General features: G+C 40.5%; 1 protein-coding gene across 2 annotated transcripts in view; it reads left to right on the top strand.

Annotated features, from left to right (window-relative positions):
* LOC124407237 (protein tincar) overlaps positions 1 to 15718 on the top strand; it is a 113228-nt gene extending 97510 nt beyond the window's left edge. Inside the window, exons 7-15 of one of the 2 annotated variants that reach the window (XM_046883193.1) lie at positions 6500 to 7177; positions 7429 to 7616; positions 7785 to 7978; positions 8072 to 8574; positions 8676 to 8880; positions 11358 to 11490; positions 11585 to 11638; positions 12775 to 12990; positions 14223 to 15718. In XM_046883193.1, coding sequence (XP_046739149.1) covers positions 6500 to 7177; positions 7429 to 7616; positions 7785 to 7978; positions 8072 to 8574; positions 8676 to 8880; positions 11358 to 11490; positions 11585 to 11638; positions 12775 to 12990; positions 14223 to 15308 — 3257 coding nt within the window. In that variant the 3' untranslated portion in view covers positions 15309 to 15718. The remainder of the gene's footprint in view (positions 1 to 6499; positions 7178 to 7428; positions 7617 to 7784; positions 7979 to 8071; positions 8575 to 8675; positions 8881 to 11357; positions 11491 to 11584; positions 11639 to 12774; positions 12991 to 14222) is intronic. The other variant, XM_046883194.1, reaches the window with a different exon arrangement.
* Positions 15719 to 16514: the final 796 nt, after the last annotated feature.

The following is a 16514-nucleotide window of genomic DNA, read 5'->3' as shown; positions in this document are numbered from 1 at the left end:
ATCAAACTGTACACGGGATCGATCAATACGTCGTCACCGACATTTCCTGGCCTTATCTCGCCTCGTTCAACTTACGACCAAGTCGTGCAACGTATCTCGTGTTGCAGTTAAGATCTCAAGTAACGCCGAAGCTAATAATAGCAGTCCGGTGATTAACGTAGTCAGAAATTTGAACGAGCCCGGGCTGCGATCAAGGTGCGATAGCAAAGAGTCCTGATCCTGTATTCATGGAGTTGAAAAAAAATTGGATCTTCGTATTAAGGAGAATTTTCACTGTACTGGTGAAAAAAAAAAGAAGCCGTAAAAATAGTATTTCTCGTCCTTGTTTTTGTTACTATAAAAACCAATTTATGTACTGGGAATACCAACAAGTATGATCTAAATGTTTTGTAGTTGACATTTTTTTTTTTTTTCTAATCCTTACGCTGCACATCGGGGTCAAAATAACTCAATTTTACGCACGGATGCCATTGGCCTGAGTTCAATCTGAAATTTGCGCATTTAGGTTAGGCTTCTTGAAACCGGCTTTATGCCTCTGAAACTCTTGATTACCCTTGATCTACTTCTTTTCAATGATTATATTACATCCATCAGCTTCTCAAGTCAAACTTTCGTATGATTACGGTGCTCGCCTTGATTCATGAAGCAAACTTCCCACTTATCGGAAATCAACCACTTTCCGCACTCGTAACAAAACACACAATTTTCTAATTTCAATGAATCTTCACGTTTTCGGATCTCCAGTATCCGAAAAATTAAGTTGAATTTATCGGTACTTAAATAGTCTCGTAATTACTTGAGCTGCAATCATGTCATCTGTATGAACTCAACGAAGGGCGCGAAATTAAATGTAAATCATTGACACAACTCAGTTGTGACATGTAATGAGAATTCCGCATGCAGAATTCATTCGACGCATTGAGATAATACTCGAGTAATTTGTTTATCTATGTATACATGTGTATACGAACTGCAGCGACGGGAATGTCGATAATCCGATTATCAGAGTGTCGTTCTGGGTGCTGCCGTAACCACGCGGCTCGGTTGACAGTGGCGGTACGTATAATTTTATGTAAACTAATTACCCGGTTATTCGATCAAGGAACCCTGCAGGGATACCGCGTGACGCTGCAATCAAGCACGTCTATATCGGATCGCGATGAAAAACAACGCAAAGCAAAACGTTGCCGTAGGTACCTATAACATGTGTGGATATAAACGTAAAAGTGTTTACACATGTCATTTTTTAAAGTTTGCAAACCTTAGCACAAATTTAATGCCAATAATGAACTGCCGGAGCCACAGTTTGTTTCATAAACAAATAACCAACACGTGAGCCATTAAGATACGAACGCCTGTGTTTTGGATTAAAAAAATTCTGAAGCGGTAGTTAAGCTTGGAAAGTATCATTGATCATTGTCACCTCATACTTGATTTGTCACCCAACTTTCATTCGAATCGATGAAGCCGTTTTCCCGGAATTCAGAATACAACAGTTTCTGCGCACGCGCGTACACATACACATACAAACACACGTACACGTTGGAAAATTCTGGGCAACGGTTGTGTGAGTGATGAAACGTGTTTTGAAATATAAGTTTGTTTGTTTTTTTTTTTTTTTTCTAACGAGGTGATATTTTTCGCTATGACAAATGCAATAGGCACTTCGTTTCAAAGTCGTGCCTAAAAATGAAACAAATCATAGCATCTCGACACGTTAAAAGGCGCCCAAACTTTTAAAAGTCAAAGGTAGAATCTGGAAAAATTACCACAAAATGAAACATCCTCCTCAAACCGCCAGATGGTACCATTTAATGACCTCCGAAATTGGAATGAATCGTCAGTTGAAAGCGTGAGTAAAATATTGAGAGAAAAGTAAAAAGTTTTGTAACAGCGGTACGATGTGTGCGCCTGAGGCAGGCAACCTGGGTTATAGCTCATGTCCAGGTTGAGCACCGATTCCACCACGATCAGCCAAAACGTCAAACGTTATTTGTCGAAATACATAACTTGAATATTATGAAATGCAGAAAATAATAAAAGATTGAATTCGGACAATCGACGAGACCAATAATGAGGCAATTAAAAGTAGGACTGTTATCAAATCGAGTTCTTCATCGTGATACGATGCTCAACCTGAACATAAGGCGTAACTCTGGTTGCCTGCCTCAGGCGCACCGACCGTTCCACTGTTAGAAAAACTCACGTTATGTCAACGATAATACACTAATTTCTCATCGATCACTCGACGATTACCTAACCATATTCACCGCATTGCTACTGGTGATAATTGGTCCCGGTAAACGTGAGTTCTCCAATAGCATCTAGTTTACTTTGGAAGTTGATTACCCGCCAGCTATCTACTTCGATATACGTAACGTGTAGAAAAGCAAAGCGCACCGCCGTTGATTTACTCGCTAAATTTGTTCAGCCAAACGCAACGGCCACGGCCATCCGGTGTGCAACAGTTGTAGCGTTCCATCTCTCTCTCTCTCTCTCTCTCTCTCTCTCCGCCAGTTCTCTTTCTTCCTCAAGTTCAGGGATGCATCGATCGTATCGGCTTCAACGGATATATTCGTACTCAGTCTGGAGGGTGATTCCATGCTATCGTGTGAATGTTGGTATTGAACTTGGCGTTGACCACAATATCAAGTACCCGTGTAACAATCACGCGTATGATTATTGAATCGAACGATTAATTGACGCCATTTTTGGTTTTTCAAAATCAATTTCTTTTTTCTTTAATTCAATTCACTGTTCTTGGAACGTAGTATAAGGACTTTTTACATAAGCATATTACCGATATTGTTTCTTAGCCGTAGAATTTAACCTTAATAATATAATTAAAGTCGAAGGGTCATCACTTGTGAGTGCTAGAAAAGAATTCTAGGGCTATGCTATTGTGCCTTAGAACGTAAATCTTCTCCAAAATGTAAAACTGACAATATACTTTATAAATTCATATTTCATCATAATTCTTCACACATATTTAGAAGTGCAAGAGAAGTCACTGTGATCCATATGCATGCTAAAAGGTATTTCATTTACAATACGAAAAAGGTTGTATCACATTAATTTTGAGTGTAAATTATCTCTTTTTTTTTAATCCTTTATAATTTAACCTTTTGTTATCTCAGCATGGCAAGTATATATATGTATAACTAATTGCAAATATCAAAACAGAACTGGTAATTTATAAATTTATCTGGTACGGTGTCAGTTGGAACACTGAAAAAACAAGAGCATTTCCATATAATATTTTCAATACCATTCTTTCCATCAACCACCGCTTTGACTTCTCCTTTCTGAAGTCCGAATGTTCACTGCAGAAAACGAAGGCTGATTGGTCTTGTCCGTTTTTCAGGACTTCACAGTCGAATAAATTGTTCAAAAAATTAAAAATACTCTGCCTAGAAACTCATTTCCGTTTGAAGTAAGCTGCTCCTCTTTTCTACGTTTCTACGAACGATGCTGGCTTGATAAATAGCGGCGCACGGATAAAGATACGTGAAATGAAGTTTCACCTTAATTGTGTTCACGTTCACATACATTTTCGTGCTCGTTGCACTGTTTGCACAGCACTGGATCAAGTCGGCTGTGGTCATAACCGGGCGTAAGTTATATGCGTATGGAGCAGACTAGATAAATAGACAGTTGGACCGAGAGGCGAGCGAATAGCACGATGCTTATATTCTGCACTTGCACCTCATGTCCATTTCGTTACTTCTGCGCATACGCAGAAACCAAAAACCAAAGATTGTAACAGTTCGTTTGTTATAGCGCTAAAGCTAGATAGTGTTTGGGGATAGATTTATTTTAACCATATATATGAAATGCAAAATGGCACAGTGTATTTCCTATTTGATATACTTTTTGAGCAGCTATGTTTATTCCAGAGATCAGGTGAAGACATGTGTACAATTTATGATCTTGTAATAATATCAAATGTTGAACTGTTTTGTATAATAGTTCAAAAGTTTCTGGTCAATATATCAGAATGACCCAAATGGATGAATGGCTCAAATCATCTGCCAATAGAAGATGAACTCGACTAATTCGATTGTAAGTTGCATAAAAAACGACAAATTTAAACAACTATGGCGAAAGTGATATGTTATTTATTTTTCATTTCTACTATCTTGATCTGGACGTTTTCGAGAATATAGCGACAGACTTATGCTTAATTAATTATTGTCATTGCCAGGCTTAGATAAAAAAAAATCACGATTTTGCCAACTTTTGGATAAGTCTGAGTAAATTTCTCTGTTGCTGTCAACTTGATATGAGCTTTGAGTATAGTTGCAACTGCAGATGGTCGACATGTCGCCATGCTACTGTGTTCCGGTAGAAAAATATATGTGAAAAATTTTTTAAACGTCAGCACTTTTTCTGATTTCTATGTGATTTGAAAACAAACAACAAAGATAAATCATGGGGTTAATGTTTTTCGTATAATTTCCTCTCCTGAAACTTCACTCGACGAGCACCTGGGGATTTTTCGTTTAATGCCAGACTTCGCTTATCGTGGTTTAAAGTCTTGAGTCTGATGCAGTATATCCTCCTTTTATCATTTCCCCGTGTTCTCTTTATTCCCCCATCTCTAAAGTATCCTCCTTGCATTTCCCAAGAAACTTTAGAAAATGCACTTGGCAGAGAAGAGCGGAAAGTTGCCAGTCTTCCCATTGCTCTGCACACGCTAAAGATTTCTGCAATATATATGATCCGGATCGGATTCCGAACTTCTTTTACCGCGACAGCGTCGACCGTACGAGGCAGGAATTAAAACGGTTACGGTACCAAGTTTCGTGGCAGTTTTAACGCTTTCAATGCCAAGCTAATCCTTGCCCAAGGTAATTCAGGGCGTTTTCTATTGTTCTTTTTTCCACCCCTTTTTTTCTCCGCCATTGCCGGCTAAAGCGCCGAAGGGGAAGAGTTAAACGACCCCCATCCGAAGGTTGCTCAGGCCGTAGCATCAGCCAGCTTGGCTAATTAACCGGTGTCTCTGACTCGCCTTCCGGCCCATTTTTTTCTCCCCGTTTCCGTGCCGCGGAAACTTTTTCACCCTTCGCGTGTATAATGCGAGACGACCTCACGACTATCCTGTAAATCATTTTAACTCTCTTGTACCTCTGCCATCGTTTGGACAACCAAACTTCCCACCGACGACCGCCGAGCGTGACACGAAAAATTAAATTTTGTACAAATTAACCACCAGTGGGGTATAAAAACATTTCACACCAACGTTCGCCCAAGGGTTGTTGCACTTGGCTCGATCGTGCAACTTCCTGGTTAAGTGTTACCGACGTAACTTGCACCAAAGCAACCATAACTTTGCGATCGAAACTAAAGAAATCGAGGAAATTTTTTTCGCATCATGTGCATCGAGCGCATTAAGATATCCACATGGGTCCGTAGTTAAGCAACCAAATAATTTCTTTCTCGCGAAGCTCACATGACAATGTTCGCAAAACGCACAACGGTCAAAAAAACATTCTACGTTCCATCTAATGTTCACCGTAAACACTAATACACGAACTGTCCAATCGTATAGGCACATATATCCACTCAAGAGGAAGAAAAAAATCAAACGTTTTGTTCGAGATAGAGAACTCTCGACCGAGTTTCCAGTATATAAAAGAAACCTTCAACCCAGCAACCCCCAGGGGACAATAAGGGAGGGACACTATTTTACGACATGGACGCAGGAAATTACAGCTTCGGACTCTGTTCCTTTATTATTGACCGGCATTGAATGACTGTAATAAGACAGAATCTTCCGCACAATGTTTAAATCGAAGCAGTCCTACTTCTCTCGTTTCTGAAAAAGAATTTGCTCCCACTTTTTATCTTTGTGATTATCTTCATTAGTTATCCCAATGTTGTACCCATAATATATATTTCCTGTTGTCTAACGTGGGAACTTTCGCCATCCGTGACAACATGTATTGTGGTATGTATTCGTACAATTGTACAGTTGAACGAAGGTCTTGACGGCAAGAAGGGGAAAAAGAGAGACGTCAATGTCACGAACAACTGCTCTGAAGGATTTTTCTCAACCTCTCGAGTGGTCCTTTTGGACGCTGTCCAAGGGTTGAACAGAGATCTTATTTATCTACCCTACAAACAGACTTGAAACGTATTGTTTCACGTTGTTCGTCTTTTCTTTTTACGGCATGTAACAGCCCCAGGTCCTTCCGCCCTCAATCCCCCGCCTCTTCATGCTTCATGTAATTCACCACCAAAACATCTTTTTTAATTTCCATTGAATTGCTGGCAGGAATATCGGGCGTTTGAACATATTCAAACTTCCGTATCAAAGAGATCGATAGGCGTAATTAATTTGAATATACATTATACACAGAGGAGTGCGAAGCTTTGATGTTTTCGCGTGTTCTCATTAGGCTCGAGATTTTTTTTTCCGTAAATTTCCCATCGCTTTCAGACTCGGTCGATATAGACGGCGTACCTAAACCAGCGTTCCTCATTTCTCTTTTCACAGAAGCCATTTGGCGCACTGATCTGGACTGGGTAGTGGTTCACGAAGACCGACGGGTGGTCCTGAGCTTCATGAATCCTCCCGGCAACCTGAGCACACTTTCGGGCTTCATAACTCCCCAGCCGTACGTGACGTCAACGTTCCTCAACGAGGAAAAGGAGAGCATCGTCGCCGCGACAACGGAGATACCGAACACCGATGAAGCCGTCGTCACTAATTCCGAAAAGGGCTCTACCATAAATCTGCTCGACGTTCGTCGCACGTTTACCGAATCTAACGACTTTTCACTTGTATTGAATAAAACCACCGCGTCGTACTTCAACTACTCAACGTCGACGAGTATCGCTACGACCAGCTCGATCACTTCAACCACAATCGGCACTCACAATCAACCAACGACGGCAAGGACCACCAATCAAACAACGGTGACCACGGCTCCAACACTCGTGACAAAATTAACAACGAAGCCAAGCATTCCTCCAAAGCGAACCACCGTGAAACCCGCGATGAAAAACGGCAATGCCAAACTGAAAACGAAGCAGAAGGTCACCGCCAAAGCAGCTACCACCAAACCCACGAAACCAACCAAGGGTAACATGACTGCGGAAAGTCTGACATTGACTATGAACAGTCTTTCTGATCTGGACCATTTGGAAAACGTGAATCTCGAATTCAATTCTGGTTAGTGTACATACAATCGTTATAAAATTATTTTTCAAATTTCCAAAAATATTCACGATGCGTTGAAACAAAAATGTCAAAATTCTTTCGTCTTGCCTGGAGTTTTTTTCTACAGAATGGGCATAAGTGTTTACGACCTATCACTCGGCTACACTTCGACTAAATAAAATGGGCTGTGTGATGATGTAATGTTACTACTACTCCATCAATGTTACAGCTAGTTCATCAAGCATGAATTGATCAAATTTCAGATGAATCCCACGGTCCGATCACATTAGAGTACTTAAACTACGCGATGGCTCTCGCAGTGTATTCTGTCAGATATCCCGCCGTCTTTTGGTCTTGCAACAAGGCTCTTGGAATGATATTCAGCCTTCAGCTGCTCGCCAACTCTGCCCAGAGTTTGCTGGCCTACGCGGGAATGTCGGTGCTTTACAAGGTAAATTACCGATAAGTGAAACTACCCATTCATTTTCACGCCACATAGACGTGATCGCTTAACCTGTTAGAGAACCATTTACCTGTCAATTGTCAGTGTATAAATTTAATAAGTAACACGCAACACTTCGAGTAATTCAAGACGCGACGCGGTTTTCCTGGTTCATAGGTGCAGGTCATGGGGGCTTTGAAGGTACTGCCGATGCTGGGGCATCGCACCATCCTGCCGACGAGCACGATTTCAACGTTTCTCGGAGATTCCTACTTCCTGCTGAACCCTCACGTGACCTTGGCTCTCTTCGCGCTGTCGTCCCTCCTCGTACTCTGTTCCAGCATGGTGATGTACCTCTATGCTCACGGCAGGTCAGTGATTCACCGAGCCCAAAATTGATAAAAAAAATTTCATTTCAGTTGACTTGGAAAAATGTGTTCAAATTCCGATTTTCTTTGTTTCAGGTTTACAGCGTTTTTAAACCAGGAACGTGAACGCCGTGTAATACTACTGAAGGAGGGTCGCAGCGGTAACGGATGGGGCTATTTCACGCACTGTGTAGCGCTCTGCGTCTTCCTGGCGATAGCTATTTGCAGTGCACCCCTATTGTACGACTACACAGTAGTCTATCGCGGAAGTCTCGATGGCGCGGTACTTGCCTGCATCGCAGGCACTGTGCTCCACCTATTCCTATGGCTGGTCCTCTGGGTATTCCTCACAATAAAACAAAAGTGGGTTTTCAAACTCAGAGTAACCATTGGCAGGGCCACGGTTCGATCTGCACGCTCCGTTAAACTCGTCACAGACGTCGACCTCCTCTCTGCCAGGGACGAAGAGGAGGGAACGAACGCACCTCTTTTGGTCGTCGGTAACGGGAGAACTTACACCATCGCCGACACTTCGCCGAAGAAGGCGATCATGAGTGTCATTCAGAAGGCTGCGATGGAGCGCAAGGCACGCGCCCAAGGTGATTGGCTCTGTTCTGTTAGAGAGGACTAGATGATCGATGAACATTCTTCTGCATTTTTCTCACGTTCGTTTATCATAACCTTTTCTCCTTTTATTTAGGAGGTAACTCTGGCTCCGTCGACGGCGAGTCAAACGCTGACGGTGACGAGCAGATATACTGGTTGAGACCAAAGCTTCGGCCGTCTCCAGCCCAAACCCCAACCGATGCAGACTCAGGTGCTCAGATCGGGGATAAGGGGTGGCTGAACAAAAAGTTGAAGCCAAAAGTCACCTTCAACGACCTGCCCAGTACGTCCGGCGCGCGGTAACTACCCTCCTCCTCCCTCTTGGTGTCTTTGTGTCTGTCTGTTTGTCCGTTTGTTTGTTTGTGCGTCTGTCTTGGCTGTTGACATTTTTTTTATAATAATCGTTTATTTTATCTAATTCTTTGTGTTCAACTAATCTTTCACTGCTTCAAATGTTCATATTTTATTCTTGTTCCGTAACGTTTTGCTCGCCACGTTTTATGATCAGCAAGTTTTATCATTTGGCTTGACATTGTACATTATTACAAAGCTCGAAAATAAGGTGGTATGTTTTTTTATTGTGTTTCTACTTCTCGTCATTTGAGTAAAAAGAAAATTATTGGTTTGTTTTCATTGGTACGTCAAAATGAACAAACAGTTAAGTTTGCAAGAAGTCAAGAGAGAAGAATTAAAATTATTTTATGCTATGCTGTAGAAACCGTAAAATCATACGCTTGCCATTTACCCAATATGGCACCAGCCATGCTTATCAATTACTATTGCGTAACTTAAGCATTTCATGCTTTTTGACTAATTTCAATCATCATGAAATGTTGATAATTTAAAATGTAAGTTTTTACCAACTGTGAGGTGCTCGAACCGTCGATACATGCGTATTAGAATATAATTTCGGTAGCAAGAATAGGTTAGGTTTCCAAATTTTCTACCTAACTTGTTCAAAATGGCCAAGTACAGCTGGTTCTCTTCCAGTGTTGTACTTTCGTCAGCGACGAGGTTAACTTTCATAGCAATTAAAAAAATATCGTTAAGATTGATTTGTTGATATCCAGACATTATTTTATGTACATATTATGGTAGTTGATTTTTTTGTAAATGATTTGTGTATACCATTATTACTTTACAGTTAGTCTTTATAGACATATTACTTATTATGTACTGTACTATTAGTGACATGCGATCTCACGTCGTTTTATAACTTAAGTTGAGTACCTAGACTCACCTGATTTGTTAATATCAGTGGAATAATTAGATGTTTCAGTAAGATTCTTAGATCAACTGCAAAGTAATCGAACAATTTGAAACCCAATTAAATTATTTAAAAGTTTTTAATCATTATTTATGAGACGTTTATAGTCTTTTCGCCCAGCGAAGCATACTCTGGTGAAAATGTTTCTTTACCTGAATATCGGCAACATTTTTTCGGATAATGGTGAAAAATGTACAAGCTTTTGTAAAAAAATTTCATCCACTTTCTCGGAATCCACAATTAGCGCACTTCTAAAAAAAAACATCAAGTTTCGTTCTGAATTTTTTCGTTTGTAGTTTAAATTTAAGTATTCTTCAGTTTATTTTGAAAAAATTCCTTTATTTTCATTCATCCTTTATCATCATCCATAAATTATGAAATTTATTCATACTTCATCAATACATGGCATATAACCTTAGGGTTCTCGAATATCAACCATTAACCATCTTTCCAAAAAATTAGTCCAGGTTATTATCAAAACACCTGTCGGAATGTAACGATTTTTTTAATTATTCAGAATCATTACATGTGGTTTAATATATTCAACTCGTTATTAGGAGGAATCCGAAATGTTTATTTGTATAAGATATATTCAATCAAAGCGCTTGAAAAATGAGTTTGACGTAAGATCATGTTAAAAATTTTATTTTCCAAGTTATTTTTCTTTCGTCGTTGAATTTTTCACCCATGGATATGGTTGCTTCAACTTTCATAATATTCAGTGACAAAATTTTTTTTCGAGAATTGATTTCAGTAAAGAACCACCTTAAAATGTCAGACAAAATTCTTTCATCGATCATTTTCTATAACCCAGTTACATGGTGAAATTTTCACCTGGGTATGCACATAGAATAATTCACCGTAAGGTTTTCCAACACTTTCGGCTGGCCGTTTCAAATTAAGTCTGTAGACGATTAATGTTATATTGAATTGAGCACTGTATTCACATTGAGTAGCACTGTTTATAGACACCACCATTCATACGGAATGTATTGTATTTCTGTACTCGTTTGTCTGTAAAAAATACATAACGTATTCATTTAACCACGTCTACTAACTGCCACACATGTACGTTTTATCTCCCCAGCTTCGATCCTATCACCATCACCATCATCTCACTCACTTGCTGAATCACTTCCCAATTCAACTAACCACATACTGTCAAATAATTATCCAACATCACGGCGCCGCATAATCTCTCAATCTAATCCGCAACATTCAAATAACGCTGCTGCGCATCGACTCTAATCCCTCATACTCTGCATATACTCATATTTACTGCACAATTTTTAATTTTTTGTTTTCTATACATTTGTTAACGTCGATACCATCGACTGTCTGGCTTTAAAAGAACAGCAATAAATGAAATCCAGAATGAATTCAAAGAGTAAATAGGAGAATTATTTAAATTTCTGAAAGATGTTCATAAAAATTGACATGCTTTTTACATTCTACAAATTTCTAATTGCTTGCAACGATGGTTACTAATCAAGCTTTTGTCGTGTTCAGTAATAAGGGAAAAACCAGACGAGGTGTCGGTGACGGTGGACCGGATGATGACGGGGACTACGCTACGCTACGCGAACTCCCACTGATGTCTGCTCACGATCCAGCGGACGATTCCAACTCCGAAGAGAACAAGGTAAGAAAATTTTCTCACCTGTATATATACAGTAATGATGAATAATACTCCATCACCTCTCATTATTTTATTTTTGAAATGTTCACTTCAACAGTGGGGAAGATGGCTGTTACCTCATAGCTGGAGCAATGCGCCTAGAATGGTGGATGTAAGAGTCGATGTAAAAAGATCATATTCGCTCTGTATGTGTACTAGAGAAAAAAAAATTAACGCTAATCTAACCGTGGAAGAAATAGTAATGCGTGCGCTAATTCATTGCTATAGCACATATTTATGTTAAAAGTATATACATATAATATAACTGGATAATTGGTGTTCTAGGCGATGATGTAACTATAGAATAGTGATGGTATTTTATTCGAAATTTTTGCATGAAAAATCTATTCAGAACAGAAAAGTCTGGTGATAGACTTCCGTAACTCTCAATGGTAATCGTAATGAAAATATAGTAACAAGAAAATTAGTTGGTGTAAGCATTCTCTGTCCAAAAAGCAAGTTGATTGTTAGAGCTACTACCTAGGTGCTAATTTTTCTCACTCCTCATGTGCTGGTACATAATATTTAACAACTCTGCATAAGTTTCTTGGCGTCTTATCAAAATAGGAAATAGCATACTTGAGTAGACTCTTATTTTACTTTTCTGGCCATAGGAGTGGCCATCTCATCCAATATTTGAAGAAATTTGTTCACATACCACTTCAATCTACGACAAGTAGTCTTCATATTACAGACATATTGCCTCATAAAGTGAGCCCGTGGTTTTTATTGGCACCGTCCAAGTATGAGTACAAATGGCTTATCAGAAAACGGATGATTATACAAAACTTGGCAAAAAATTGTATGCGATCATCTCTTACACTATTATCATCACAAAAATTGAGAAAACAGCACTTTGAAGTATCGACAGTCAAATTGCTAAGCGACTGCTTTGACAGAGAAGGCTTATGATAAACGTGAGTCATTAGTGTGTACGTAGATAAAACTACATTGTAGAATAAACTCAGGTATGAATTATCGTTGATCTCGCATAGCGGGAAGTTAGAACTAGGGAATAGCCATTCCACCTTCAATATCTTACAAACCGAGGTTATATCGAATTAGATGCCCTTAAAAAATTGTTGAACAAGTATTACTTAACAGTAGGGTGAAGGAAATGTATGCAATGATTTTATTGACCTCATTTGAAAGTAATGCGTTAGCCACTATTGACCTCGTCATACCTAACTGACTCAAAGACAATAACTTGGTTGAATTTGCACTAACACCGCATGAATTTCGTAACAGCTGCTGGAGTGCGTGAACGACGATCATGTGACATATTATGCGAGCGGTAACCGCGACCTGCAGCCCTCGGAAGGAGATCCATCACCCCTCTTGACTCCTGAACCTCTTCCTGACCCACCGCCGCTTCCAATTCCTTTGCAGCCTTCATCGCCGAATTCCACTAACATACCACCTCCATCGGAGGTCGTCACTGCGCCATTGAACAGTAACCCGCAGGTACTAACCCACTTGTACTAACGGTTAGTTATCAAAACGGTTGAGAAAATTATGTATGCATTAACAATTCTCTAACATTTGATGCCTGACTGATGATATTGAACTTGTAAGACCTTCGGAATAACTTTTTACTGAGTGAATCGTCAGCCTAGCGAGGTGTCCCCCTGCGATTTTAACAAAACTCTGCAGGACTCTAGAGTGGGTGAAAATGTATGAAACGCATTTTTTATGCTGTGGAATCTTATTCTGGAAGAGTGAAATCAACTTTTGATAATATCACATTTTTTTCTTATTCAATCTCACACGTGCCGAAACGAAAATCGCTTGGAGATATTTTGACGTGACAAAGTGATCTGTGAGTTTTGGGGATGTTGATTCTGAAATAGAAATAAAAATTTCAAAACAATTTTTAGTCAGATTCGATATAGAAAGCTCACAAACTCTTAGTACCAATTTGGCACGTTAAAATATCTCTGTATGACAGGCACTTGATCGCACATAACAGATGAAGACAAAAAAATGTGATATATCCACGGTTTGATTTCACCCTCTCATGATGGGATTTCACAAACATACGAAATCAAATGTCGAATGTTTTCTCTCGTTCTACAATCCTGCAACGTTTCGTTGAACGGAGCGAGATGACTCGTGAAGATACCTCGTTGGTATATAATCGAAAAACTTGCATCTGCAGAATTTTCAAATCTTTGCTGACCAAGCATGACACCTTGCTCTGAGATCCGTACGTAGGTTTAGTGATTTTCAAAAATGGACAATATCGGTGAGGTTAACCACTCTTGAAATTTACAAAGCAGCAGGGGCTGTTTTCGGTATCGTTGTACCACTGTTGTACCCACTAAAAAATTTCATTCCATTACTTAAAATTAAATTGGCGAATCCGCAAAATCCATAAGTTATTTTCTTGGAAGAAAAACCTGCTTTGAATCCTATATATTAAAAACTCACTGAAATCTCAATGAAAGTTCTGAAAAATCTGTCAAGCTTGAATAATAACATGCACAATGAAATCAGGACACAGAATCCTCGGAATTCCGTGAAGTCTGAGAAAAATTTCCCCCTAAAACTTTTGTAAGAGGTGAAAAACATTAGCGAAATTGGCAAATTTCTTTAACCCTGATAAAAAAATGAATAAATTTCTGGAAGTGGTTAGCGACTCATCACTGTCCAATGCAAACTGCGAATGCGACTCTATTCCACATTATTTGTTGTAGATGAACGGTGGCCAAACTCCGAGATGTCTCCGTCGGGCAGACTCCGGGATGCCCCACGAGGAGTTGACCCCAAGATCAGATTTTTCAAACTCACCACCGCTGGACGGTGCGACGGTCCACAGCAACACGAGCAGCCAGAGCGAGACGTCGAGCGGCGTCCACTCGAACGCGAGCAACGCGAGCAACGCGAGCAACGCGAGTAACGCGAGCAACGGAAGCCAGACGAGCTCGCAACGGCGAGCAACGAGCGTCGACGACTTGACGGGTGAGCCAAGAGAGGAGCCTCAATGGCGCAGCTGCTCCCTGCAGCGGGGTGTGCAACCCCCAACGGTGAAGACGGCGTTTTCACCGCCGAATTCGCGGCCGGGTACGAGCCAGTCGTTTTCGCCTCAATACGTGAACCACACGCCGTTGATAAACGGCAGCGAAATGGTGGTGGCCGGATGTCCGGCCGTGATCTTGGAGAATCCGAACGAGGCGACGGTCGTGATACGGCGGAAACTGTCCAGGCCGAAGCTGAGCGAGCCCCTGAACCCCAACGAAGAGCCGTTCGGCAGGTCGACGAATATGCGGATGACCTCCTTCACCGAGAACAGCGACCTCCGCTCCATGCAGGCCTCGTCGGCCACCCTCCCCCACTATCCGACCCAACCCGTCGTGAGCTACCCTCATTGTTCGACGATGCCGCTGCCCCACGCCTCCCACAACCTCGCCGGGACCAACAACAACAACAGTGGCAGCAGCAGCAACAATAACAACAACAATATGGCGTCGGTCGGAAGTTGCGGCTCGGTGCCTCGGCACACGACACTTCCGGCGCACTCGGCCATCCCCGCTCACACCACCCTGCCCTCCCATCACAATGGCGTCAGGCTCTTTCACGGGGGGCCGAACCCCTTCGTCAAGAGGTTTCCACCGGTCCAGGTGCACTCCCAACCCTGGGCACTGCCGGGAGGCCATCACACCTTCCCTCAGCCGCAGATCGGCAAGCTTTCGGCACCTGCACAGATTAGACAGAGCGATCGTGATTCTGCAAACTTCTCGATGGCCAGCAGCGGGGACTCAGATACTTGCCTACCGCATTAGGCTGCGTGCGAAAAGAGGAAAGAAATATAGGTTCAAATAGTTACTGCTACACTGAAGAGTGTCCAAGTGTTAACAAATAATTAATTCTTCTATAGGACATTGGATCTCAAACACTATTTTTCACCGTTTCTCAAACTGTTGGATGGAAATTTGCAGTATGCGTATAACGTGGCATGCGGTTGATGATGATGAATCACGAAAATAAACGTTTGTGAAAACTTTGTCGAAGTACAGATCTTACTTATCTGTTGTCGAAACGTTTATGTTTCAAAGATTTCATATATTAACCACTAGTTATGTACTGATTCGATGGAGGGTAAACCTCGGTCATCAACAAAAATTAAACGCCGTTCTAGGAACACAAAATCATATATACATATACATATAATATACATTATATAAATATAAATTCTCGTTTTTATATGCAAACAAATATACATATTGGGCTAATTTAATGGCTGCCTTTAACACTGTTTCATGCGATTTCCATTCCAACAATAAGCCTAGGCAATCCAAGATCCAATTAATATAGATACATCAGTCGTGGTATCTATTAATTGTGAGAAAAATTGAACACGGCGTTGATTGATTGCTTACCGAATCTTTTATCACTGTTAAAATGACCTCTCGCAAAGAAGTCTATAAACGAGTGATGATTCCTGTTGGAGAGAACTACTCAACAGCGAATTTGTAGCTAAACAAATTTATGTGGCCATAAGTTTTTGTCATTCCATGTGTTGAAGCGCTAATTACCGGCATAGTCGTAAAAATGTAATTGAAAAAATTATTGCGACAATAAGATAATTGTCAGAGCATTATAAATTTCTAGATGAATTCATTCTTGGGGGGATTACTGAAGGGGTAACAACGAAACGTTGATGTCTCAAATTTAGCAAACACGAATTCTTTCCACTGACATTTTCAATTTCAATACTCCCATTGTTCACGTCTCGCGCCATAAATATACACTTATGGTGTTAAGTTTTCCGTGCATTGTGAACTCACTGAATATTATTAAGATTACCTTGTCCTTGTTATGTCATTGCGTAAAAGGCGATTAAGTATAAAACAAAAAATAAGATGAAGCAACAAAGAAGAGGAAGGCAGCCGCAAATATTCCGTTAGTGATGGTGGATAATTAAATGATAATCGTAATGCTATATTATAATAACATTTGTACAAGCTTATTGTATAAAACGAGTAACG

The sequence above is a fragment of the Diprion similis genome, chromosome 6 (assembly GCF_021155765.1).
Source record: "Diprion similis isolate iyDipSimi1 chromosome 6, iyDipSimi1.1, whole genome shotgun sequence".
NCBI lineage: Eukaryota > Metazoa > Arthropoda > Insecta > Hymenoptera > Diprionidae > Diprion > Diprion similis.
The sequence above is the reverse complement of the archived record's forward strand: the minus strand, read 5'-3'. Positions and strand labels throughout refer to the sequence as shown.